The sequence below is a fragment of the Carassius gibelio genome, chromosome B20 (genome assembly GCF_023724105.1).
Source record: "Carassius gibelio isolate Cgi1373 ecotype wild population from Czech Republic chromosome B20, carGib1.2-hapl.c, whole genome shotgun sequence".
Lineage (NCBI taxonomy): Eukaryota > Metazoa > Chordata > Actinopteri > Cypriniformes > Cyprinidae > Carassius > Carassius gibelio.
This window is the reverse complement of record NC_068415.1, coordinates 24,827,646-24,855,279: the sequence shown is the minus strand read 5'-3', so window position 1 is coordinate 24,855,279 and position 27,634 is coordinate 24,827,646. Positions and strand designations below refer to the sequence as shown.

General features: G+C 41.4%; 1 protein-coding gene across 4 annotated transcripts in view; it reads right to left on the bottom strand.

Annotated features, from left to right (window-relative positions):
• Window positions 1-1,088: 1,088 nt before the first annotated feature.
• Window positions 1,089-27,634, bottom strand: part of med23 (mediator complex subunit 23) — a 65,088-nt gene continuing 38,542 nt past the window's right edge. For 2 of the 4 annotated variants that reach the window (XM_052586190.1, XM_052586191.1), the window contains 11 exons: window positions 22,193-22,373; window positions 19,889-20,059; window positions 18,035-18,251; window positions 17,179-17,415; window positions 14,845-15,010; window positions 13,676-13,702; window positions 13,333-13,405; window positions 12,856-13,070; window positions 7,399-7,519; window positions 3,190-3,321; window positions 1,089-1,509 (listed from right to left, as the gene is read on the bottom strand). In XM_052586190.1, the coding sequence (XP_052442150.1) occupies window positions 1,345-1,509; window positions 3,190-3,321; window positions 7,399-7,519; window positions 12,856-13,070; window positions 13,333-13,405; window positions 13,676-13,702; window positions 14,845-15,010; window positions 17,179-17,415; window positions 18,035-18,251; window positions 19,889-20,059; window positions 22,193-22,373 (1,705 nt within the window). In that variant the 3' untranslated portion in view covers window positions 1,089-1,344. The remainder of the gene's footprint in view (window positions 1,510-3,189; window positions 3,322-7,398; window positions 7,520-12,855; window positions 13,071-13,332; window positions 13,406-13,675; window positions 13,703-14,844; window positions 15,011-17,178; window positions 17,416-18,034; window positions 18,252-19,888; window positions 20,060-22,192; window positions 22,374-27,634) is intronic. The other 2 variants (XM_052586192.1, XM_052586193.1) reach the window with 1 other exon arrangement.

The window sequence follows — 27,634 nt, the reverse complement described above, 5'->3', positions numbered from 1 at the left end:
TCAGGACGGTGACGAGTCTGCTTACAGACAGGAGGTAAAAGAGCTGGCTGTCTGGTGCAGTCTCAACAACCTGGAGCTGAACACGCTCAAAACAGTGGAGATGATCGTGGACTTCGTCGACTTTAAGGGGAAGTCGTGGCCTAATGGTTAGAGGGCTGGACTCCCAATCGAAGGGTTGTGAGTTCTAGTCTCGGGCCGGATGGAATTGTGGGTGGGGGGAGTGCATGAACAGCTCTCTCTCCACCTTCAATAACACGACTTAGGTGCCCTTGAGCAAGGCATCGAACCCCCAACTGCTCCCCGGGCGCCGCAGCATAAATGATGAACACTGCTCCGGGTGTGTGTTCACAGTGTGTGTGTGTGTGTGTGTTCACTGCTCTGTGTGTGTGCATTTCGGATGGGTTAAATGCAGAGCACAAATTCTGAGTATGGGTCACCATACTTGGCTGAATGTCACTTCACTTCAGGAGAAACCCCCCTGCACTCCCCCCACTCACCATCATGAACAGCACTGTGACTGCAGTGGAGTCATTCAGGTTCCTGGGCACCACTATCTCTCAGGACCTGAAGTGGGACATTCACATTGACTCCACTGTGAAAAAGGCCCAGCAGAGGACCTTCCTTCACCAGCTGAGGAAGTTTAACCTGCCACAGGAGCTGCTGAAACAGTTCTACTCCACCATCACGGAGTCTGTCCTCCAGGGGCATCATGCATTCATGATTTTTGAGGGGGGTATAAGTCATGGTTGTCATGTGACACAGCAGCTATGATAGCACTGTATAACTGTTATAGTCTTATGTTTTATGTATTTTTCCTTTTGATTCAAAACAATTCCAAACATGCTTAATATATCAGGAAATACCTTGATTCTCAAATACGTGTAAGTAAACACGTTTTGCACCTTTATAGATTGTTATTTGATCAATATATGGTGATGGGAAAAGTATTGTAATCTATTAACATAAAAACCAGGCTTTTTATTTAAGTGTCATATCATGCCATAAAGTATTTATGATGTAGATTCACATACTATGATAATGTGTCTAACAGACACATAAAAGGACAGAAACAAAAGCACAGGCATAAGTTTGGTTACCACATGATTACTCTTTAATACACACACACACACAAAATAAAAAAAAGAGAAGAAAAAAAACTACTCTACCAAAGTCCAAGCTAAAGGCTTCAGGAAAAATCTTGATAATAAACAACACCCCTTCAGGGTCATTGCTCCATGAAAATAAGGCAGGCGCTAGAAGATTGTGCTGGTTTTTAAAATGGAATCAAAGCCTCGCTCGTAAAGCACAGGTCAAGTCACATGATCTTCATACTGTGTCCAGAGCTCACTGGGCCACAGACAGAGGGATGCTGGGAGCCGCAGGGGACGAGACGCTGCTGGACGGAGGGACGGAGGACGCTGCCGCCGCAGGCTCCATCTTACTGATGTGAGTGATGAAGCGCAGACGGAGACACATCGCCGGCCTCAGAGAACAGATGATCCTCTCCACCTGCGCGCGCACACACACACACACACACACACACACATCAGCCCTGGCCACCTTCCTTCACAATCATATTAGACAGAAATGAAGCAGAGCGCCGATCTCCCAGTCGCGTGACTTTCATAGTCAATCATCCCATTACACTCTGAATTATGTTTAGATCAGTCTTTTTACATGATCCGTGGTTCTGTACTGTTTAAAAGTCTGGAGACGGTACATATTAAAAAAAAAAAATTAAAAAACATTTTGAAAGAAGCCTCTTCTGTTTACAAGCTCAAAAACACAGTAAAAGTAAAAATGGTAACATATTACTACAGTTAAGCTGTTTTCTGTGTGAATCTGTGTTAAAGTGTAATGTATTTCTGTGATGCTCCGCTGTATTTTCAGCATCATTCCTCCAGTCTTCAGTGTCACATGATCTTCAGAAATCAGAATAATATGCTAAAGAAGCATTTATGATTATTATCAATGATGAAAACAATATTTTTGTGGAAACTCTGATACATTTAATTTTTCAGGATTCACAGAAGAACAGCATTTATTTAAGACAGAAATCGTGTGTACCATTATAAATGTGTTTACTGTTATTTTTGAACTCCTTATTGAATAAAAGATCATTTTTGAGATCATTTTGGGTAATATTAGCTGTTAGCGTGTGCACGGATCTGCACTTTGAATTTCCAGCAGAAATAGTTAAACTATTCACAAATCTTCTGGTTGCTCATTTCTTCATACTATGATTTGGGACACTCTATTTCTGATATCAAACACTACTCAGGATGGATAGTATGTGAGCTGGAGGGCAGATTTAGTAACATGTGATCTGATGAGTGGAGCTGTTCTCTGAGAGAGAAGCAAACAACACACGCAAACCAGAGGCTCACAAACACCCAGATTCATCTGTGCACTTTTCAGCTGACAAAAGTTTTAAAATCTAGACTCCACTAGGGATTTACAGTAAATATCAGCCGATGATTAATGCACATCTCGTCAGTAAAGCCGGTTCTCTAATCAGTGGTAAATACCATCAGGTGTGTAACAGTTGCTCTGTGAAATCACACCTGATTAGAGAACCAGCTTTACTGATGAGATGCGCATCAATTATTGGCCGATATTTATTGTATTATTATTTATTATAAGGGTCAATTTTTCAAAATGGAAATTTATACATCATCTGAAGCTGAATAAATGATCTCTCCAGTGATGTCTGGTTTGTTCGGAGGACAATATTTGTCTGAGATACAACTAATATAAATCTGGAATCTGAGGGAGCACAAAAATCTAGGCCAACTTTACAACAGATTTTAGTTGTTTTATTATTATCTTCCCTTCTTTTTTATTATTCCATTTAAATCCTTTGTTTCTTTTGTTTTAATAAAAGGACTTACCACAGGTTACACTATTTTAAGGTGACATTGTAAAAGTGTAATTAACACAAGTCTTGAGTAATAATAATTAACTACATTTACTTACCACAGAGTTAGAGTTGGGGTTATTAATATTTATAGCTATTAATATAGCAAGTACATGTAAAGTGTGAACGTCACGTTAAAATAAAGTGTTCCCCATTAGATTTGAGACCTGCTCCACCCTCAGTGTTCATGCTTACAGCTGTGAATCCACAAGAGCGTGTGTGTGTGTGTGTGTGTGTGTGTGCGTGAGTGAGTGTGTGTGTGTGTGTGTTACCTGGTCCTTGACGCTGTCCCCAGTAAACATGTATTTGATGTGGTACAGGAAGTCACAGATGGGGTCCATATAGGCCAGGTGTTTACTGTGCTGGTCCACAGCCTGAAGCATCTCATAAAACGCCACTCCAATCTGAGAGAGGGCCGAACACACAGCGGTCACCACATACAGCACAACACAACACAGTCACAGCTCTGTCATCACCAGAACCATCATCTAACTGAACACCAAACACTCAAACCAAACTCACATCTCATTACACTGACATCAACACTATCAGAACGGTGTAACTATGCACAAACTGACATTATTAAGCATGAATGCACATTTTCAGCAGTTCAATACACAAGATGATATTAACCCTTTAAGCCCTGAAGGTGTCGTTGTTCTGAGTGACAAACAAACAAAAAATTGCTATCGTTAACAATTTGATTCATTTTTCTACTTTTAGCAGAAAAAAACCCCCAGACTCATCTGGACATTCTCCTGCTGAGAAACCGCTGATGATAGTGTGAGGAAAACGTTTTTCATATCACTCTTATTTGACATTCAATACATATATCTCAGGACAGAAATAAGCTAGGAGGGAAATAGGTTCCCCAGCATGTTAGCTGTATCTGTTTCAGGTTTTGTGCTGGCGATAGCATTAAATATCCAAAAGTTACAGCATTTTAGAACAAAAGAGGCCTTTTTGACTCCCTGAAGACATTTAAAAAGCTGATGTTTTCTGTGTGACATGCTGAAAAATAATTACTCAGAACTCCAAGACCATCGCAAGGAGAGTCTAAAGGGAGGTGTCGTTCGATAGAAATCTTTCTATATTAAACTTTACATTTGGACATTCTCCTGCTGAGAAAATGGAAGGAAAATTAGTGTGGTCAAAAGAAAAATATTTATATTCTTATTCATATCTCGCAAAAGAAATGAAATGGGTGATGTATGGTGATATATGGGTGATGTTCCCTATATATGTGCTGTATGTGTATTCACTTTTGTTGTGATATCATGAATGAATCAAAAGTTACCGCATTAGGAACCAAAGTAGCTCTTCTCTTAGCCCTTGACAGGTTTGAAATTAAAGTAATGCCTCACTCTAGTTTAGTCAAAGTCCCAAACAATGATGTGTTTTACTCTACTCTGTGAGAGCTGTATGTTTTTGACATAATAGAGTACATGGCACAAAAAACATTTTGTAAATTAAATAGTTTTTCACTACTTTGTAGTTAATCAAAGTGGCTACATGCATTGTAAAGCTCAGACTCCAAGCTTTCCAATGATATCCATATTTTGATATCCAGAGTTTGGAAAAAGAAGATTAGTAAAATCTTACATTATGTGGGGAATACTCCGACGTTAAGTGTTGATCAAAATGTCTAATTTCATAATCTGAGTTTCTAAGCTCTGAAGTGATACCTATTTTGTGCTTTTCCATTGAGTGGTTGCTTAGTAATCTGATTATGAACTGTGCTGGAAAAATGAGTCTGAATGCACACAAGCTAATTTTGAGCTAAGAAAGAAAAATAAAAAAGGAAGATTTGGAAGCTCTTGGTTGTATTTCAGGTTTCCAAAATGAGTAAATTAAGCCCTCGTTTAGCTATTATAATTTGCTATTATACTCCATTTAACTCCATATACAAGCCAGAAACTAAGCCTTTTTTTGCACAGGCCTATCTAAAGGGTTAATGGTCCCACCTAGTGATCAACTGTAAAAATATTTTTTTTTACCTCTTCCCAAAAGGGAAAACCACAAACAATCAAGAATGCATGATTATATGGTGTCATGGCTTTGCAATCAAATGTCGTTATAATGGAAGTCAATGGGGCAAAAACAGCCACCAACAACTAATTGGAGAGAAATTTTTTTAAATCTAATGCGGCACAAAGACTAACAATGCATCAAAGCCAATTTTGTTACTAATCTTTGACATGCTCAAGACTGTGATAAAAGGTAAAAAAATATCCAGTCCACAATCACTTTTTATATTGAAAAAATGTGATTTTGTGTGTTTTTTCACTTATGAACTTGATAATTAAAAAGTTAAAATCTTGGAATCTTTCTAAACATTTGGTAGTTTTGATCAGGATTAATAGAGTTATCCAAAAAAATGTGAAAAAAATATTTATCTGGTACATTTTTACAGCAGTTTAATTGAGTGGATGTTTTCATCCACGAACAACTCGAAAGGGTAGTGAATTTGCCCACAGTGTACCGTTGAGTTTTTGAAAAATTTCCCGAAATATGGGTCAAAATAAGATTTGTCACCAAAAATCATTCCATTAGCTCAAACACAGAGAAAGTTGTGGCCAAAATAAGACTCAACTTTACCCCCTAGTGGACGAAAACGTTCCCAACAACCCACAAGGGTTAAACATCTAAAATGATCTTTATTTGTACATTTTATGAGAGGAGTACCCTCTTCTCTACTTACTTCTAGCACATACTGTAGAGACAGAATTACAGTACATCAGTAGGCTATATGTTTTAAATGGACATTTGGGGAACTGCTGGGAAAAACATCTGTTGTGTAACATCATAGATGGTTTCTATGAACGGCAACAAAATAAACATGAAAATGCATGCTTTTGTAGCCCAAACTAGACTTCTGGTAGAATTCTGCAAAGAAGTCCCTGTAGAGTACATTATTACTGATAACAAACTAAATGTGTTTGCTGTGTAAATCAGACGTGCTTACTGAACATGCAAACTCATTCTCTGCCAGCAGGAGGTGCTTTTGTAGCAGCAGAGATAGAGGTTTCCCGCTAACAGCTATAGCTACACAAAGCAGAGCTCCGCTCACAAACGCTGCTTTATCAGACATCACAGGCAAGATGAAATTAACTTGATATCCAACATTTTCTGAAGACGGTCGGTTTCCTGCAGAGATACAGTGCCAGGTTTTGATTTGGAAACATGCAGTGCTCATGTTTATTCATGTATGCTCAAAGCCTTTTGGAAAATCAATTTGTGGCAGTCAGTTTTGATATTGTGACGGGCCACCATAAATAAATCAATGCATGAAAAACATCTCTCAGCACAACACCCCAAGCCCAACTTCAGTCTACTCTAAATCTTTTGCTCATTGTGATTCATTTTTCCAGCACAGGTCACAAGTTTTAGTGGGTTCTACATGTTAAGTCACATTTTAAGCAACACAATATTATCGGTTTTTGTCTATTTCAGAAAACAAAATAAATCCAAAGCCACAACAGAACCATTGCATGTCTCTGATCATCGCACTGGTGTTCGGTTACTAAATTAATTTTAATTAAATTAAGCAAATCAGTGAATGATTCAATGACACACTCATAAAAACAGTCACTTTCTTTGCTATTAAACGAATCATTCATCAATTTGAATGAAATGGTTAAGAGAATGATTCAACGACTCGTTCTGACTGTCATAATCATTATTAACCATCATTTTAATCTTCATATTTTAATTATAACACATTTAATAGCTTTTATTTTTGCTCACATTTTCATTTTTAATAATGAATCTACATGACGAGCATATAGCCTTATGCATTTATTTATTTATGATGAGAACAGATGAACAGAGACTGTGCATCACTCTTCATGATCAACAGCAGAAAAAAAGAGCAGCTGTTGACTTTTCTGACTGGCAGGATTTACTAGGCACTGCAGTTTACTAGATGCTCATTCATACTGATACAAGTGGTCCATCTCGGCTATACAGTCTCTGATATTATGACATGTTTAACTGGTTCTAGTAAGAGTGGTAGGGGAGCGCAAGCAGAGCAGGGTCTTCACTGGAGTAGTGTTCAGAAACCCTCTACTGCCACTCCTGAAAACTGGTATGTGTTCATTTTTGATACTAGCATGTTTGATCAGGAGGGTGTGAATGCTGGCAGCGACATTCTGTACTGGTGAAACAGATGCGATCCAGACCTGTTAACCAAAGCAGAGTGTTCAGTGATGTAGAAAGAAGCGTGAGGGTTTCTGGGTAAAAGTGCAGTGTGTATAAAGCACTTTCATTAGCTGGACTGCTTCAAACAGCCCCAGAGGAGTTCAGCATGAACTACTCGCCTCGGCTGGAGCGCTCTCTAAATGTGTGTGTGGGCTGCTTCACAGGCTTGTGTATAATCAAGTCAGCTCCCTCTCCCATGAGGCTCTGCTTTGAAGAGTCAAGGTGAGTGACTGTGAAACGGGCAGGTGTGTGTGTGTGTGTGTGTGTGAGAGCATCTCTACCTCCAGCATGCATCTGGTCCTCTCCTGCTGGAAGCGCTGCAGAAACGGCCCCACCAGGTGATACACATACAGCAGCTGGAACTCTGTCTTCACGATGGGCTTTAGGACCTCCGAAAGGAACCTGACAAACACACACACAAACAGAGACACACACACAGATGGAAACCATGTTGAAATCTCTGCAACGCCAAAATGAAGACACCAATGATCAATCAATGATAAACTATTCAAACCACATGATACTAACTGCTGGCCGTTTATGGAGGAAGAAATGCAGCAATTTCAGCATGAATAGAGAATGAATCCATCTTTATTTGACACTCTAACTCTATAGCACTCTCTATTCTAATTCTATTCTTTAAAAAAATTAAAACTTTAAACTTGAACTCTATTAATTTACTGCTTGTTTTCTAAAAAAATAAAAAAAATAAAAAAAAAACAACTACCGTATTTTCCGGACTACAAGTCACACTTTTTTTCATAGTTTGGCTGGTCCTGCAACTTATAGTCAGATGCGACTTATTTATCAAAATTAATTTGACATGAACTGAGAGAAATGAACCAAGAGTTCACATTACCGTCTCAAGCCACCATAGGGCGCTCTATGCTGCTCAGTTCTCCTGTAGTCTACACTGAACACATAGAGCGCCCTCTCGTGGCTGGAGACGGTAATGTTTTCTGGTGGTTCTAAATAAATGCGACTTATAGTCCAGTGCGACTTATATATGTTTTTTTCCTATTCATAACGTATTTTTGGACTGATGCGACTTATACTCAGGTGTGACTTATAGTCCGAAAAATATGGTAGTTTCTACATCCTTTAAATTTAAGAACAAGCAAAAAAAAAAGGCCTCTAACACTAGCGGGGCTCTATACTTTTACGGTTTTCTTTTTATTATATATAATAATAAAAAACCTTGTTACGTGTGCTGTGTTAAGTTAACAGACTGATTTTGTTGATGTTGATTGCTTCTATTGTACTCATTTGTAAGTCGCTTTGGATAAAAGCGTCTGCTAAATGACTAATGTAAATGTAATGAATTTGTAGTGGTGTGTTTTACTACTGCACTGAACACATTTGAGTCTCAGTGAGTGTGTAATGAAGATCTGTTCACAGCGGATGACATCATCATGAATCGTGACATCATGATCGATCTGCCCTGAGCTCAACCAATCATTAAACCCCTTTTCATGACTTTTTTGAACTCGTCGGCTTCTGTTATTGATCACGTGAGGACCGGAGCTTCATGAATCTGCTCACGGTGCAGTGTCACTCTGCTACGTTCAAACGCTTTCTCTCTGTCGTATGCTCAACACTGGAACTCAAATGAAGCGCGTCTCATTCACATGAGCTGCAGAGGTGTTTCATCAGACGTGTGCTGATAGACGGAGTGTGTCAGACTCTCACAGCTCCTGCAGATCCCAGACGTCACAGTGCTGTCAGCACAGGGCCAGCAGACGCATTCACACAGACACATCAAAACAAACAGAGCATGTGACCGCTGCACTGACGCCTCACAGCACGCGCACACACACACACACCCACCCAGCACAACCAGGGCCCCATGAAATCAATTCTGTTCCCAATTTCATTTTTTTCTTGTTTTATTTTTTTCCTGGACTTTTTCATGGCTGAATTAAATTGTATCAACCAAAAGCATGTCTAATTAAAATACTGAAACATACAATTCAACATCAATTTATTAAAAGTTTAACAAAAATAACATCTTTAGGGCCCAATGAAATGTTCTATTTTTTTCTTACTTTTTTTTTTAATCAAATGCATAAAAACAGCTTTGATGTATTCTTAACAATAGCCTTATGATTTTTTTTTTTTTTTTCAAAATTATGTTTCCAATCAAATGAAAACATGCTACATTAATTTATCTTTCAATTAAGGAAAATTAAACATTTTATTTTTTGGCAAACAAAGAGGATTTACTATTAAAAGTAAAACATGGAAGAAATAATATGTAATTATTCCTTAAAAAATAAAGTGGTAATAATTGTATTATTAGTAATATTACATTCTACTGAACATGCGTAATGTATTTCTTGCACAATGTCTTCAAGTTAAACTGAACTTTTATTTTGACAGGTTTCTGTTAATACCTGTCGTTTTCTGTTTGTATATGATATGATGCTAACCGTTAGTGTTAGCCGTTCTGGAGATGTTCATTTCCTCATTCAGTGAGGCAGCAGATGCTGAAGTCACTTCAGTATGTGTGTAATAAACAAGTAGCACAACTGTTTGATAATCAGAAATGTGTCTTGAGCAGTAAATCATCATATTTTCATGATATCTGAAGATCATGTGACACTGAAGACTGGAGGATGATGCTGAAAATACAGCTGTGCATCACAGAAATACATTACCTACACTTTAACAGAGATTCACTCAGAAAACAGCCGTTTTAAACTGAAATAAGATTTCACAAAATTATTGTTGTTTTTACTGTATTTTTGATCAAATAAAGTATCGGAAACTTCAGAAACTTCATACCGACCCCAAACAACAGAAATTATAAACTGATCTTTTATTTACTTTTATAATGCACAGCTCCTACTGTGATTGAATAAACAGCATGCTAAGATGCTAAAAAATGTTTGTTTTCATAATCTTCTATTAGAACCTGCTCTGTGACTGAAACTACTTTTCAGATGATGTTCCGAAATAATCTTTTTCAAAACCAGCTTCACTGTGGTACAAAACTGACCATCATTCAAAACCTCAACCTATTACTGAAGTAAAATGCATTGTGAACAACTAATGAAGAGTCGGTGCATGCACAGGGGGCATTCTGTCATAAACACACAGACTCGAGCACAGAAGCGTGTTCATACTCCATCTGAGCCCACAGATGCGTCTCTAAATGAGTTGTGTTGTGAGGGAAGAGATGAAGAGTGTGTGGAGGCAGCAGGTGAACTGATCTCAGCTCATCACTGACTCATCCTCACACAGCTACTCAACACAACATTTATCCATTCATCAGGGGATCTGCGGGGGTTTACAATCACAGTTTAGGCTTTTTAAGATCTGCACTAATAAAATGAATACTGTTTGTCCATTCAGAACAATCACATACAACCACTAGCAGCACCAGGATTTTTATTGTAGGTGGGCCTAAAGAAAACCTTCTCAGCAAAACAGGGTAACTGCAAGAGCATATTCAATATTCACTGAAATTAGGGTTGTGCCGATAGACGATAGTATCGTGTCTCGACGATAGTCAGAGATATCAACGTAAGCAGATTTCTCTGTCGATAGTCAAGACAATATTAGGCTCATTCTCCTATTAATGTATTAAATTACAATAATAACTATTATTATTTTTATTAGGCTGCCTATTATAATGCGGCTATCAAACTGCCCAGCTATTTCACTTCAGCACCGCATTTCTCACACACACACACACACACACACACACACACACACCGCACACGCAGGAGGATTATGGCCTGTATTTGGTGAAGTTGTAATGCTTTGACTCGAATAATACATAATATCCATGAAATGAACGAGATAGAAAATGACGAGTTGGTGTCCCACACATTTAACGGCTGGTTTACGGCATTGCCCTCTTTTCATACATGAGAGATTAACTCTTTCTTGCAGTTTCAAATAAAGTAATAATAACAAGGTGGCAGAGCAAACTTATCGTCCATAGAGGTTCTCACGCCTTGTTATTATTTTCATGCACTCCGCATTATAATGTGATGCATGCAAAATACATAGTTTTGGCCATTACAAAGCCTCCATCCACAAACAGATGTACATCGTCTGCAGATATAAGGTATTTCATTGCACTTTAACAAGTAATCCGAACGGCCTACATATGTGTGTAATATTTTAAAGAGTCCTCACTAACTGAGTTTAATGACACAGTTATGTTAGAAAGCATCTCATTCTTGTTTCTGTGGCGGTGCGTCGAGCTCGTCATGAGGCGCGCGGAGCGGTGTATGACTAATGCATTGGTTCAATTAAACTTTACTCCAAATATATGAGCTTACCTGTTCTTAATACTTTATATTTAACGTGTTCGTTTATGCCCAATATTAGTGTCAAACTGTTGGATTTTAAAAGAAATCTACTATTGATTTTCACCGTTGACATTTAGACTGATAACTTCCATACGCAGATGTGGCAGATTTGTCACAGGACGAGTGATATAACAGATACATCCGACTATATATGAACTAGCTGTTTTAAATACAGTATTTTATATTTAACGTTAGTTTATCAGTTTGTTTGAAAGTGTATTTTTTAAATTATTGGTGATTCCATAGTCTCTCTCTCGTGCACCTGCGCGGTTTAAAACACCAGATCACCCATACCCTAACTGTAACTGGATTATGTACCAATATATCATTACATACTAAATATGGGTCAAGCAATATAAGATTTTGCTGATACAATAATAAAGCATTTGATGGGTTACTTCACCCAAAAATGTAAATTTTGTCATTAATTACTCTCTCTCAAGTCGTTCAAGACAATCAGAAACACAAATAAAGATATTTGTGATGAAATCCGAGAGCTCTCTGACCCGCAGTAGACAGCAAGGTTCCTAACATGATTAAGGCTCAGAAACATAGTAAGGACATCGCTAAAACAGTCCATGTGACATCAGTGATTCAATCATAATTTTACGAATACTTTTAGTGCACAAATAAAACAAAAATTATGACTTTATTTAACAACTCGTCTCCTCCGCATCACCCTGTAGCGCCGTTTTAGAGAGTATCATGACACATACGTGTTCTACATCAACAACATGTGTTGTTTACATACGAGGACAGCATACGCATGCACATACTGTACATTATTGTTACTTCTCTATGCCCCGCCTTTTTTCATTTTTGAAAAGCGAAGTGTGCTCTGATTGGACAGCTATCAGTGTGTTATCAGGACAGTTCGTTGTGATTGGCTGAATGCCTCAAGTGTGTGATGGAAACGATACGCCCCTCACCATATCTGGAAACACACAGCATCTGCACGGCAACAATACTACAGTGAGAATCAAAGTTACTCCTTCTGTTATGTAAATCTTCCCACACAGTGATGTAGACATGTGGGGGCGTGTTTAAATGAGCCGTTTCAGGGGGAGTGGATGAGTCTTAACTTTAATAAAGAATATCTCTATGGATTTGAGATTTTAGTCTTTGCAACTTTACAGATCTTCTTTATGCACCAAGAGCATGTTACACTCCAAAGAGAAAGGAACAATTGAAATCACATCATATGACCCCTTTAAACTGAACTCAAGGCTGTTTAAGAACCCACAGGGAGACTGTGTATTGGTCAGAAATTATAATGCCTGTGCTTCCTAACTTTAACAACGAAAATAACACACAATCCAGTTTAATGGCTGCTAATAACAGTTCAAGGCCAGTAATGTCTGTCTGGCCCAGCGGTTCAGTGTGCAGGGTGTGTTTGAGACGGGCGTGAGGTCTTACTTGGGTATGAGTGAGAGCTGTCCGATGCTGGAGTGATGCCAGACGGCGTGAGACAGAGCCAGAACGTAGCTGCAGTGCATCTCTGAGTACGAGCGGTGACAGGCGGTGAAGTCCAGCAGCTGGAACGGGTAACCCACCCACTCCGTCTCCGAACTCAGAACCGCACTGCTGACCACACTCACGATACGGTCGTGAAGCACGATCCAGTACGGCTCCTGACACACAGAGACAGAAAGCTCCAGAAAATCACTTTACCTTGAACAGAGATGCTGAGTTCAAATCATCTGTCAATTACGGTTCCCAGAACAGTGACTACAAACACCATCAGGGATTGTAAATGAATTAGGGTTATTACAGTTAACTAAAATTAAACTTGACTCTTACAGTCTCTAATGCTGAATGTAACCCTAGCAGTAGAATACACATCGTGAAGCATGAGAGTAAGACTAAATAAATGAATGAAGATGGTGTGCGTACAGGCAGAGCTGTGATGACCAGGCCGATAGCATTCATCCACGCCGTGATGTTCTCCCGAGGAACCAGCGGCTGACTGCAAAACACACATCATTTATCATTCACAGGACTCTAATACAGGAATGAGTATAGCCCTATTCAGACAGGACTAGCTCCACTGGGGGTCGTTAGAGAAATCTGTGCTTCACAAGCCCTATTCAGACGGTAACTGTTTCTCAGGGGGACAGAAGTGATTTTCACCATTTACAGAGGTAGTGAGTGATTTAATCACCATCTGAATCCACATGACGTACGAACACTGTACGCTAACTTTTGTAGACTACTTTGGTGTATTGCATAGGCCTACCTATTTATTTCTTCTCCACCGCAGCGACTGGGAGCAGAAAGAGAAGAAAAGCATGCATACATTAAAAATGAGTCTTTATTATGCAGCAGCAGATATGCAATACAATTTCAAAATGTGTATCATAAACAAACACATATATCGTGTATAATTATATACAACTGTAGCGCATCTATTTTCCTTTTTCTAAACAGGAGATTTAAATAATCATATAATGAACAGGATTATGTGTTACAAATTATGCTTGGAATAATAAAAATACATTTTATTACATATTAAGGATACATTTTTAAATAAAATGTATTTTATTTACAGCAGATAATTATGTGGTTCGGAGGATCAGAGAACTTGCTCCTCCACTGTGAATAAATTGAGTTTTATCAATGAGGTGATATGTAGATTTATGTTTACAGATGTCAATATGAGAAACAATTACCATCTGAATCGGGCTACAGCTGTATTTCGTGATGTTAATTCTTCCATGTCTGTGTTTTTCCTCACACAGTCTCTGTAATAATTCCAGAGCAAATGACCTACTCTTTTACAGTGAACTCTGTGATCTTCTGAGAAATCTAATCCGTCCTAATGTGAATATCTGTGATTGCTGATCATGTTTGTTTCACAACACGCTTCCTTGAGTGTTTTGGCCAAAGTGAATTAACATATACAGTCTTACCACACGCATGTTTGATATGTTTGCCTCCCGGTAAAGAAATGAAAAATACCAATAATAAAATGAAGAGCCAGATCACGTAAACTGTAAAGACTGGCTTCTGTAATATCAGCATCAGTTACTCACCTTCATTTCTGAACTCAATTACACCATGTGTTAATTACAGATGTACCTTTATTAAATTAAACATGGGTTTACTACTAATAAATGAAATAGTTAAACTAAAGTAGCCACACGTTAACATGGTTTTACTGTACTACTAGCGATACAGCTTCACCATGATATCTGTAGTAAAGTTTTTGATTTACCATCAATCTGAATGACTGTACTGTACACAATGCATCTCTGTGACACCCAGGTGTCCAAAACAGACCCTCACACCTCTGTAATAAACACTGAGATAGATTTGAAATTCACAGTTTAGAAATCTAGTCCTGTCCAAATAGGGTTTATGTCTGTGCATCTCCTGACACAACTCTCACAGCTCATGAACTCTGACCTCTTGAGCACGACATTGAGCAGAGCGTTGCCCACATCTTTCCCTGGCACGGCCAGAGCCATCAGCTCCACACAGGTGACGTGCAGCGCGTGAGCGGCCGGATTGGGGAACTCGTTAAACCTCCAGTCACAGTTGGGGAACGGCCCTGGAGATTTACCTGCCATGGGTGGCATGGGTTAAGGAAGTGATTCATGACTCGTCTCTCACCACATTCAACACGAGACAACATCCACTGAGTGAACTTTGACCCTTCTGCAAGACTCTTTAAACTAGGAGTTCAGCTCCAGCCCTGATCAAACTCACCTGGCTGCAGGTTACTGTTTAGTCAGCCTTGATTCGCTGGTTCAGGTCTGTTAGATCGGGTCTACATCTAAATCTACATCGCTCTGTTTAGCCCCGCTCACCAATTCTACATCACTTAGTTTAGCCCCACCCTCTAATTCTACATCGCTCTGTTTAACCCCACCCACCATCTCTAAATCGCTCTGTTTAGCCCCACTCACCATCTCTAAATCGCTCTGTTTAGCCCCGCCCTCCAATTCTACATCGCTCTGTTTAGCCCCGATCACCAATTCTACATCCCTCTGTTTAGCCCCGCCCTCCAATTCTACATCACTCTGTTTAGCCCCGCCCTCCAATTCTACATCGCTCTGTTTAGCCCCGCTCACCAATTCCACATCGCTCTGTTTATCCCCGCCCTCCAATTCTACATCGGTCTGTTTAGCCCCGCTCACCAATTCTACATCGCTCTGTTTAGCCCCACCCTCCAATTCTACATCCCTCTGTTTAGCCCCGCCCTCCAATTCTACATCGCTCTGTTTAGCCCCGCTCACCAATTCTACATCGCTCTGTTTAGCCCCACCCTCCAATTCTACATCGCTCTGTTTAGCCCCGCTCACCAATTCCACATCGCTCTGTTTATCCCCGCCCTCCAATTCCACATCACTCTGTTTAGCCCCGCCCTCCAATTCTACATCGCTCTGTTTAGCCCCACCCTCCAATTCTACATCGCTCTGTTTAGCCCCGCTCACCAATTCCACATCGCTCTGTTTATCCCCGCCCTCCAATTCTACATCGGTCTGTTTAGCCCCGCTCACCAATTCTACATCGCTCTGTTTAGCCCCACCCTCCAATTCCACATCACTCTGTTTAGCCCCGCCCTCCAATTCTACATCGCTCTGTTTAGCCCCGCTCACCAATTCCACATCGCTCTGTTTATCCCCGCCCTCCAATTCCACATCACTCTGTTTAGCCCCACCCTCCAATTCTACATCCCTCTGTTTAGCCCCGCCCTCCAAATCTACATCGCTCTCCCGCTCACCAATTCTACATCCCTCTGTTTAGCCCCGCCCTCCAAATCTACATCGCTCTCCCGCTCACCAATTCTACATCGCTCTGTTTAGCCCCGATCACCAATCCTACATCGATCTGTTTAGCCCCGCCCTCCAAATCTACATTGCTCAGTTTAGCCCCGCCCTCCAAATCTACATCGGTCTGTTTAGCCCCGCCCTCCAATTCTACATCTATCTGTTTATCCCCGCCCTCCAATTCTACATCCCTCTGTTTAGCCCCGCCCTCCAATTCTACATCTATCTGTTTATCCCCGCCCTCCAATTCTACATCCCTCTGTTTAGCCCCGCCCTCCAATTCTACATCGGTCTGTTTAGCCCCGCCCTCCAATTGTACATCGCTCTGTTTAGCACCACCCTCCAATTCTACATCCCTCTGTTTAGCCCCGCCCTCCAAATCTACATCGCTCTCCCGATCACCAATTCTACATCCCTCTGTTTAGCCCCGCCCTCCAAATCTACATCGCTCTCCCGATCACCAATTCTACATCCCTCTGTTTAGCCCCGCCCTCCAAATCTACATCGCTCTCCCGCTCACACATTCTACATCGCTCTGTTTAGCCCCGATCACCAATTCAACATCGCTCTGTTTTTCCCCACCCATCATTTCTATATCACTGTCTGTTTCGTTTAACAGATAATTTGTACTGTACTGAGTATTTATGCGTTTTTAACCTAAATCACAGCAGCGTCCATCTGTGAAGGACAGAGTGTCAATCATACACAGCTCTCAGCCAATCACAGCAGAGGGTGTTTACTTCTGAGTCTACAATCCTCTGTTTCTATTCGACCAGAGTGCTCTGATGAATGGGGTTAAAACAGGACAGAAAACAGTCTATTACTTCCAAATGATGATGTTATTTGATGTAAAAGTCTTGATAACATTATAAGTGGACCTCAGAGATCAGTACAAAATAAAAACCTGAGGCAGCTCATGACCCCTTTAAGGCCGTTTGGTGATCCTCACACACTCAGTAAAGGATATTATCCACGAGCCGCCCGATGAGTTTGCAGTAGTACGTGTCGTCGGGGATCCAGACGTTGTCTTCCCGAGGGTTCATGCCACACTTCAGGTAGGTCTCGCTGAGACACCAGCCAGGCGTGCGGTTGTCCTTGAGCGAGCTCATGATGGCGTGCACCAGCTTCCTCTTCAGACTGGTGCGATCCCGCAGGTGTCTCTCGTAATAGTGCAGCGTGTTGTACAGGTACGTCACTGGACGATCTGTACATAGACAGTTTTAGGATAACAGCAAAAAAAAAAAGGTAAAGTGTATAATGCTACAAAAGCTTTTATATGAGATAAACACTGATCTTTAGATGTTTCTATTCATTAAAGAATCCTGAAAAATGTACTCAACGGTTTTAAATATTGATAATAAAAATGTTTCTTGAGCAGTAAATTATAATATTATTCTGATTTCTGAAGATCATGTGACTGAAGACTGGAGGAATGATGCTGAAAATACAGCGGAGCATCACAGAGCATCACAAAATACATTACACTTTAACAGAGATTCACACAGAAAACAGCGGATTTAAATAGTACAAATATTTCACAATATTACTTATTTCGCTGTATTTTGGATCAAATAAATGCAGGCTAAGTGAGCAGAAGAGGCTACTTAAAAAAAATAATAATAAAGAAAAACTGATTCATTCAAACACTTGAATACAACCATACCATATTTAAATATAATTTTCTTATGTGTTGTATTCTTTAATGATTGCACTGTCCATGGAGTGGACCTGCCTCACATTTCACTGCTGGTCTCATGCTCTCCATATAAACACGTGTGTGACAAACTGAATCTCTACAAGCCCGTGCCCATCATGACTCTCACCGTGGAACTTGTAGAGCCCCCCCAGGTGATCGAGCAGCGTCTCCAGAGACTTGGACACAGGCAGCAGCTCCAGGAAGCGATGGATGACGATGTCGAACACAGGAAGGAAGCGCAGACACACGTTCCCGAAGTAGATGGGCAGGTACTGTAAGGGCAGCTGAATGGGAGGGTTGACCTGCTCTGCCAGGCCTTCGAAGTACAGCTTCTCTGGGTACTTCTGCACGGGACACAGCGGAGGAGCTCAGTACGAACATAACCACCGTCCCAGAATAATATTACATCTTTACAACCTTACATGCGTCATGGTTTGAACATCATGCTCGGGTCAGATCAGGTCAAACTGTGTGCTGAATTATGTTTGCCATTCAGCACAAGTACACAACAGATGAAATGTCAAGGCAATCTGAGGTCAATCTCTCTTTGAAATGCCACAGAGAAGTGAAGATGGGAGGAGGATAATAACTGTGTGCTCGTGACATTTCAGACAGCCATCAAGCTTGATATGCAGCCGAATATCTTGAACTGAGATGGTTTCCTGTTTCATATCTAAAGGTCGAGAATAGTTTTATACACAAATCCATGACTAATGTACACCTGTGAGAGGACGGCTGCAGTATCTGGGGTGTGTTTCATTATTTACACAGGTCTGAGAGTGAAGGGCACTAAGGACGGTAAATCAAGCACAGTACGGTCAGAAGAAAAGACACTGAATGACTGGAAGGAGACGGCTGCAACAACGAGTGTTCACTGAGAAGGTTTGTGAGCTATACGCCATCAAATCTTCACTAGATATTCAGAGTTTTGCTGGTTAGGAAATGGTACATCCACACACACACTGTATTTTCCAGTTAGTTTAGTTATGTCTGGTAAATAGTCAATAGTGGATGAAAGGAAAATCTGAGCACAGACTCACCCCACCAATTCTACGGTAATAATTTGCGGTAAGAGCTTTATGGACACTGCTGCTGCCGCCATTATCCAATGTGTGCTTGCTGTGTGTTGTTAATGCTTGATCTTTCCCCTGTCAGTTCTAGTGCTGAATCCATACATAACGCTGAAACTACTGACCTTAACCTGTACGGGGAGCATTAATGTTTGCTGCACTGCATCTTAGTGAAACGCATCAAATGTGAGCTGTCACACAGAGGATACTGGATTTTTTCCACTGTAGATTATAAAATGACTTGTTATTTCTCACTTCCCAAAACTGTGCATTTAAATTTCATCAAATGTCCCATAAGATCTTTTAACAAATGTGACCGTGGACCACAAAACCAGTCATAAGGGACAACTGTTTAAAACTGAGAATAAATGATCTCTCCAGTGATGTGTGGTTTGTTCGGAGGACAATATTTGTCTGAGACACAACTATTATAAATCTGGAATCTGAGGGAGCACAAACATCTAAATATTGAGAAAATCATCTTTAAAGTTGTTCAGATGAAGTTCTTAGCAATGCATATTACTAATCAAAAAATAAGTTTTAATATATTTACAGTAGGACATTTACAAAATATCTTCATGGAACATGATCTTTACTTAATATCCTAATGATTTTTGGCATAAAATAAAAATGTATAATTGTGACTCATACAATGTATTGTTGTCTATTGCTATAAATATACGTCTGTGATACTGATGACTGCTTCTGTGCTGCAGGGACACGTATGGAGTAAGGGACATTACCGTTAAACAATTTGAACAGTTTTTACCATTAAAATTAGGCACATGTTTAGCATCCATGATATTACTGAACTCTGAAATGAGCCTGACTGGGTTGCCTAATGAAATCTGCTGTGGGCTGGGTTTGCACTGATCCCGTGTTGTTAGCGTGTAGCAGGCGGTGTGTGTTACCTTGTGGTAGGTCATGTGTTTGGTGTGCCAGTCGCTCTGCAGCCAGTGTTCGGGAGCGTTCTCCTTCACGAAATCACCGACGCGGTTGCGGAAGTCGTTGGGTTTGAGGAGGAGGAGCTGGATGATGAAGTAGCAGACCTGAGCCTCGTTCCCCTCGTGACTCCTCATCGCCTGCGTGCAAACACAGCCTTCAGTGCATGTCTCAAAACGTTTGCTCAGTGAAGCGTGTTGAGACAGCAGTGCTCTCAGGAAATGTTTTTCAAAAGTTCAGGTTTTGGCCATCGGATTGGATTCAATCTTGAAAATGTGAAAAAAAGAGGATTACAAATCCTCTGTTTGTGGTGTTCAAAACATTTTCGTAAGATTGGGATACTTTTGATCCAATAAAACATGATTATTCTGATCCCAGCAGAAGGGTGTATTTCAGGAACAAAAATGTAATAAAACTGGTTCAAAAATCTGTAACGTGTAAATATCCCCAAATATTATATTTAATTTAAAGTTTTGCTTTTTTTTTTCATCACTGATTGTAAACTACATTGGCACAATCATCAGAGATGAACCAGAAATAGTTATTTGTGTAAATGCTGTGCTAAACATCTCATTGTTCCCATCAGCATGTCCCTTTAGGGGCTCCGTAGAGCACTAGTAATCAGATCTGGAAATCTTCAAATCAAATCCAATTTTGCTCTAAAAAAACGGTACAAAAGTAAGATGGGTTACGTGATCCTGGATTCCTAAATCCAGATGAGACGTTCTGCACAGCTAGCCCCAGGATCTGCACAGAAGCGCAGCAGGGTCAGTGTCACTGATGTGATGTTCGATCGGACTGATAAATGCAGCGTGTGCGGTCCAGCAGGAAGCTGATTGATCAGTGCATGAGAAGGACAATCCTCAGGCTGTTTACTGGCCTTCTGTTAGCTTCTGACACACAGATCATGTTTCACATGCACTTGCTCTCACATGCTGTGCTTAAAGGCCAATACATCCATGAGTCAAACATGAAACGAAGCACAGCTGAATCACTGGAAATACAAACATACCGCTTTTTGGTAACAATTGTGTATGTAAATCAGAAACAATGAATCTGCATTGTGGATTTTGGAATTGATTTAAATAATGCCTCAGTAAACACAGTTTACTTTCCATTGATTAGGTCTTTTCCAACTATTTAATGATTGGTTTGAGTAATTGCTCACTCAAGTCCCATTGTCTCAGCTATTAGTGTCTGTTTAGCTTTAAATAAAGCAGCACTGCAACCAGAAAGAACTAAACCTGATGCTCATGTTCACCAGCATGAACAGAGACCTTCCACAGAACAACCTGAAGAAAATCACATGATCAGTTACGTTCTCTAAGTTTACTGTTATTTGATTAGTCATTAAAAAATAGTGGCCAAACTGATTTTTTTTTTAGTTGATGGTACGTAGGGGTGGGTGATAAGTCCTCCATAAAATGCACTGCACACATCTGAATATTTGGGTAGAACTGTTCTGGAACAGTGTTGAGATTCAACTTAACCACTGATTTCTAGTTGTGTCCTCTTTTGGAAGAACAAAGTATTTTCGCAACAGTGAAACAGAGACTCCACGACATGCTGCCAGCGGCAACAGAGAGGATAAAAGTTACGCCTTCTCTCTTTGCGTGAACATTTGGGCGGGGTTATGTAAATCTTCCCACACTGTGATGTAGACATGTGGGGCGTGTTTAAAAGAGGCGTTTTAGGAACCAACCTTGATGAAGAATTTCTTTTTGGATCTGAGACTTTAGTCTCTACAACTTCTTTATGCACCAAGAGCTTGTAACACTCCAAAGAGAAAGAAAAAAAAATGAAATCACATCATATGGCCCCTTTAATAAAGGGTTGATTCTTATAATAAGCACAGCATTTTCGACTCATGGCCAACACATGTGCCTTGCACTTGATTTCTTTGTTCAAATCTATTACAGGATTAAAACAAACCTAGAAAAGTGAGTGACCACATTGCTACATTAAACTCTGTGAAATGTTGAGTTGGTCACAGTGCCGTTCTGCTGCCGATCTAGACGCACATTAATACTGAATTAGCAGCGCGCTTACTGGATGAATTCATTACAGCACAACTATAGCACATAAATGGAAATCATTTAAAGAAAATATGGATACACTCTATTGTGATAGTCCACTTTAGACATTCTAGTAGAATAAGTCGACATGTACATGCAGAGTTACGTCCAGTCAGCAGAATGCAGTCTGCAGTGTTAGTTGTCAGATATTAAGACAGTGTACTGAAACTAGCAGAGGCTGCAGAGGTCAGGGCTCACCAGGCACAGGATGAGTCTGTCCAGCGTCACAATGTTGTACTTCCACACCATGTCGTTGAGGATCTCGATGCACTTGTTGAGCTGCTGTCCTCCTGCAGACGTGCTGAACTCGTACACCAGGAAGTCTGCGAAGGTCCGCACGTGTGCCACCAGCGCCCGCGCCCCGATGCGCTCCAGCACCCTGAGGAGAGGACACAGAACATGGTGCTCGGCCGTTATCACACCGGACTCCTTCTGAGATCAGAGATTGTGTGTCTGGCTGCTATCAAAGATGCTTTTTCACTCATTTCATTTTAATAGGCATGTTTGATAGACACAGTGATCAGCACGATCAAAACATGTTTCACACAATCTACTGCATGTCTTCTGTCTCTGATTCACAGTTCAGAGTTTTTATCCAGGCAAAGCTCTTTTAGTGTGATTGTACAAGCGTCCAGATTCAGCTGCTGCTTCTGGCGTCTAATCTTGAGAGGTTTTGTTCAAGTAAAGCTCAGAATAACTGCAGTAATATTTCCAGATGAACACTTACTGGACTGAAGCAGATCTCATTGAATTACATTACAAGCATCAGAACTTCACCATATACTCATCAGTATCTACACCAGATTGTGAATAAAATTGAGCTGTTTTTAATCTCTATATTCTCATTATATCAGACTATATGAGCCAGAAAAGAGTGAAGCATCCATCATTTCATCAATGTCTTACAGGGCTTTGGCAATGTCACATTATCACATCCCCTCTCTCAAGAGACAGAGAGAAACCAGAGAGTCAGGAGAGACGGACATCTCTGATTATCATCAGTGTTGAAAAAAGTTGTGCTGCACAATATTTTTGTGGAAACGGTGACGTGTTATTTTTCAGATGAATAGATAGTTCAAAAGAACAGCATTTATTGGAAATGGAAATCTTTTGTAACATTAGAAATGTCTTTAAAAGATCATTTGTGATCCCAAACAGTGATGTACAAGTTCACTGAAATCCTCTCATATTTGATAATACTGCCGTAAAATGTGCCAATAAATGTTATTATTACTGTCTCATTTACATACAACACTCTTAAAAGTGTTCAGCTTAATTGTAGAGTCAGGAAGAGGGTGGAAACCGACCATGAAAAACTAAATGCTGAAGGAAACCTTGAACAACAAAAAGTGTCAGGAAAGAAGAAGAGACGGAGAATAAGAATGAGCGGAGCACACAGGATTACATGAGGACTCGGTCAGAGGCGTGCAGTGGGATGACAAGCAGAGTCTGTGTTGACTGTCATCTGACAGGCTGAACATTCAGCTCAACACGTCCAGTGATTTAATAGCACACAGCCTGTGGATCTCTCTGATTGCTCAAACACATCTGTGCCCGCAGCACTGCTGGTGTAATGAGGCAGAGCTCGTGACTGGGGAATAAAGTGGATCACACATTCAGCCCAGTACAAACAGCCTTTATACAGCCCAGAGCAGCTGCAGCCTTTGATGACATTAGACCACACACACACACACACAACATACTAACATCAGCCATTCAGAGAGAGACAGATGAGCGCTGGAGACAGTACAGCACTAGCCAGACAATCCTCTGCAGGGTCAGTGATTTCAGAAGTCTCAGTACAATGAAGCAGTGTTTCTGCTAAACTAATTAGTGAGTCCCTGGAGCACAAACACAGTCTTGGGTCGCTGGGGTATATTTGTAGCAATAGCCTAAAGTACACTGTATGGGTCAAAATGATACATTTTTCTTTTATGGAAAAAATCATTATGGTAATTAAGTAGAGATCATGTTCCATGAAGATATTTTTTTTAATTTCCTACCGTAAATATATAAAAACATATTTATTATTTTATTATTCATATCTTAATTTGATCAGCACCATTTTCATAAATACAGAAAAACTAAAATACACCAAGAATATCTTAAGAAATATTTAATTGGGCCATATTATTGTAAATCATTCATTTTTGAATTGAAGTTTAATTAACCAATTAAAATTGAATCCAGATAAATGAAAATGCAAAACACAGAATTTGGGAAAAATGTATTTGATTACAAATCAATTTAATCATTAAAACGGAGTACTGAAAATGTAAAACTGAAAGGGGAAAAAATAGAATCCAGAAAAATGTACAAAATAATTTATTGGATTTCATAGGGCCCTACATTGCTTTATATAATAACTAGAAAATTAAGCAAAGTGTTAAATTTATATTTGTTATAGTGCCACTTCATATTCACATGGATTCATTCCACAATACTGCCAAATAACAGAGAAATGTATGTTTTTAACATGAATCTGAACATTAGCCAAGAGAGATCCTAACTGGGGTTGAACGTTTGAGGCAGCCCTGTGAGAGCCTTGGATCTCAAGTTGAGATTTACTTAGCTTCAATAGCTTGGCTGCTTGCCATCTATGGTTCAATTTCCTCAAAAGATTCAATCATACTAGAAACAATGCCATTACTGTCAGGGTTATTGGAAAGTAACTGAGTATCACTGGTGTAGCAAAGACGGGAACATTTTTAATTTCTGAAAAACTGAGCTCAGGTAAGCATAAAGAGTGCAAACAGCAGAGGTACTAAAACAGAACCCTGAGGGACCCCGCAATCTACCTGGACAGCAAAATTCCTACTGCTTAAGGAGGTGGTGAATCATAGTATAGCCATACCCTATCACGATTCTGGTTAAAAGTGGTCAAAGCAACCTCTTCCTGATGGAGAAGAAAAGTTTAAAGTCACAACAGAAGCCTTAATTTTCTTTTCTTTTTTTTTTTTGGATGAAAAAGTAGAAGTAACTTCCGGTAGGGTTTAGATGATGCATTCCGTTAAGTAGCAGAAATAGGATGTACAACTGATGATGGTTTCAGGCTACTTTCATGCTCTGAAATTAGTTAATTTACAAGATGGACCCTTTAAATTCCTTACTTGAGGTCTAGAGTTTATTATTTCCTATCTTTGTATTCAGGTTCTTTTTCTAACTTCGCTCGGTGTTTCACTATGGGAATCGCTTTGGGCGTGACCAACTACGGAAGCTCCTATGCCACCACGTCTGTCTTTGACAGACAGGTCGACCTGAGATCAGGCTCCGCCCCCACCTATATTACTCAGGTCGACCCCTACGAAGTCATTCTCGCTTTCTTCCCGTGAGGGACTACAAGCTCTCTCAGCAAGTCCGAACTTTTCGCTGATTTCGCTTAACTGTTCAACTGGCGGGCCGTCATTGGAGTACGCTACCGAACGCGACATCAGTGGATTGGATTGGTACTGTGTTGAGTGTCACACCGAATAGTGTCCGCGTCAAGGCGAGCTATTCTGTTCAGATTATCGCGTGTTATCACGACGATAGGATTTTCAGTGGTGTCAAGCCACCATAGGCTTTACGCGTCAGGGCGAGCCGCGAAAAGGGCTAACTACCCTGTGAACCATTAATCGGACTAACGTGTTACGACGAGTCTTCGAATCTCTCTTTCTCTCTCCAGCCGTCATGTCGACAGTCATTACCCCCGCCAAAGGGAATGAGTCGAAGAAGGAACCCGCACCCCGCCCGTGTCCATCATCATGTGGAGCAACCGTCTCGGGCAGGGATCCCCATCCCATGTGCATTGTGTGCATGGGCGCCAAGCACGCTCAAACGTCGCTTGCGGACCCACAAACGTGCGTTCACTGTGCGTCATTGCCGGTTAAAATTTTGGAGAGAAGGCTGAGAGTGGCGGTGGCTAGTCAGCAGGACCCATGTCTGGCTGGAACCATCGCGAAAACTAAGGCTAACGATCATCAGCGAGCTACTACGACGAGCTGGGCTGAGATGATGGAAGCCGAATCCCCGGATATGCCTCCTCTGTTCGATGGCCTTCTCGCACACGAGGATGAGGAGCCGGGAGACGAGGACGCAGAGGGCGATGCTAACTCTGACCTCCTCGACTTGGACATGGACGAAGAGGAGGAGGAAGACAACTCTCTCTTCCCTGTCCAGCAGTCTAGACCTCCTAGCGCGACTGACACTGGCTCGCAGGCAGACAGTAACCTGCACGAGGTATGCAAGCGAGCCGCGGCAAAACTGGGCCTAGCGTGGCCCGCGGCCCAGGATTCAGAGGGAGCAGAGAGGGACCTTTATGACGGGAAAAGGCTACCGCCTGCTCTAACCACAACGAGACAACTCCTACCCGCCGTGCCGGCGTGCATGAAGGAGATGTCCCGCCATTGGGGTAGCCCCTTTAAGAGCAAGCTCCCGACCAAGGGATGCTCTAAACTTGAGATCCAAGGAATGGGAGAGCTGGGGCTGGCCGGACCCCCAGCGATAGAGTCTTCAGTGGCCTATCACCTCCATCCATATCGTCGATCTATTTCTGCCTCTTCCCAAATTTCGCTGCCGAACAAGATGGAGCGCCTGACCGCGTCCATCTATCAGAGGATGTACAAGTATGCGGCGCAGTCAGTGTGCTCGCTGAACGCGGTGACTTTACTGTCAGCGTACCAGGCGGAGATTTTGGAGGAGATGGGGCGACAATTAGATACAGGAGTGCCGAACCCAGCTCTCTGGGACGAGATATGTGTGGTAAACGACCTAATTCTCCGCTCTTCTCGTGGCGCGGTTCAGGGCTGTGGCCGTGTTATGGGCTTGGCCGTTTCAGGTGAGAGAGCGTTATGGCTGAACCTGTCTGGTTTAGGCGACGCTCAAAAAGCTGAGGTGATGGACGCTGCGTTCGACCCAACTAAGGGCCTTTTCGGACCAGCTCTCGAGAAAATGAGAGAAACCAGCACCCTCAGGAAACAGGAGGACGAGGCTTTTAACCTCTGTTTACCGCGCAAGCAAACACCGCGACCACCCTCTCAGCCAGCACGGCAAGGTTTTGCAGCAGCCGCTGCGGCGAGAGGAAGGCAGACGGGAGCTAGGAGTGTGAGACCGCCTCCCAGCGGACAGCAAGTGGGCTATCGTCCGAGATCTGATGGCTCCGGACCCGGGGGGAAACATTCATTTGCGGCCGCCGCGGCGAGAAACCGCCCACCCCACCCCGAGGATCGGAAGAAGAAGCGTGCGACCTGACACGCGAATGTTCCCCGTCACTTCTCTCTCCGCCCGCAAAGAGAAAGAGGGGGTCCAGCCCTGTTGTTCTCAGTTCAGTAAGGGCTCCAGCTATAAGCAATCAAGTTCAAAACGTTCTCAAGTGTCACCAAGCACTTACACTGGGTTTTCAAACGCCCATCAGTTCAGGGGAATGTTTAATAAAAAATGCATTATCGCATCCAGGCCACAGGCTGAGGGCGACGTGCTCCCCCAACTCATTAAACACAATAAATGTTTCACTATCGCAGCCAGGCAGTCAGCCGAGGGCGATAGATGGCAAAAAAATCCAAACATTGAGATGTGTATCCCTAGCCTCTCCGCTGGAGGGAGCGCGCGCACCTCCAGAAGGGATCAGCGCGGAGACGGTAATGACGTCATCAAAACGGCGTT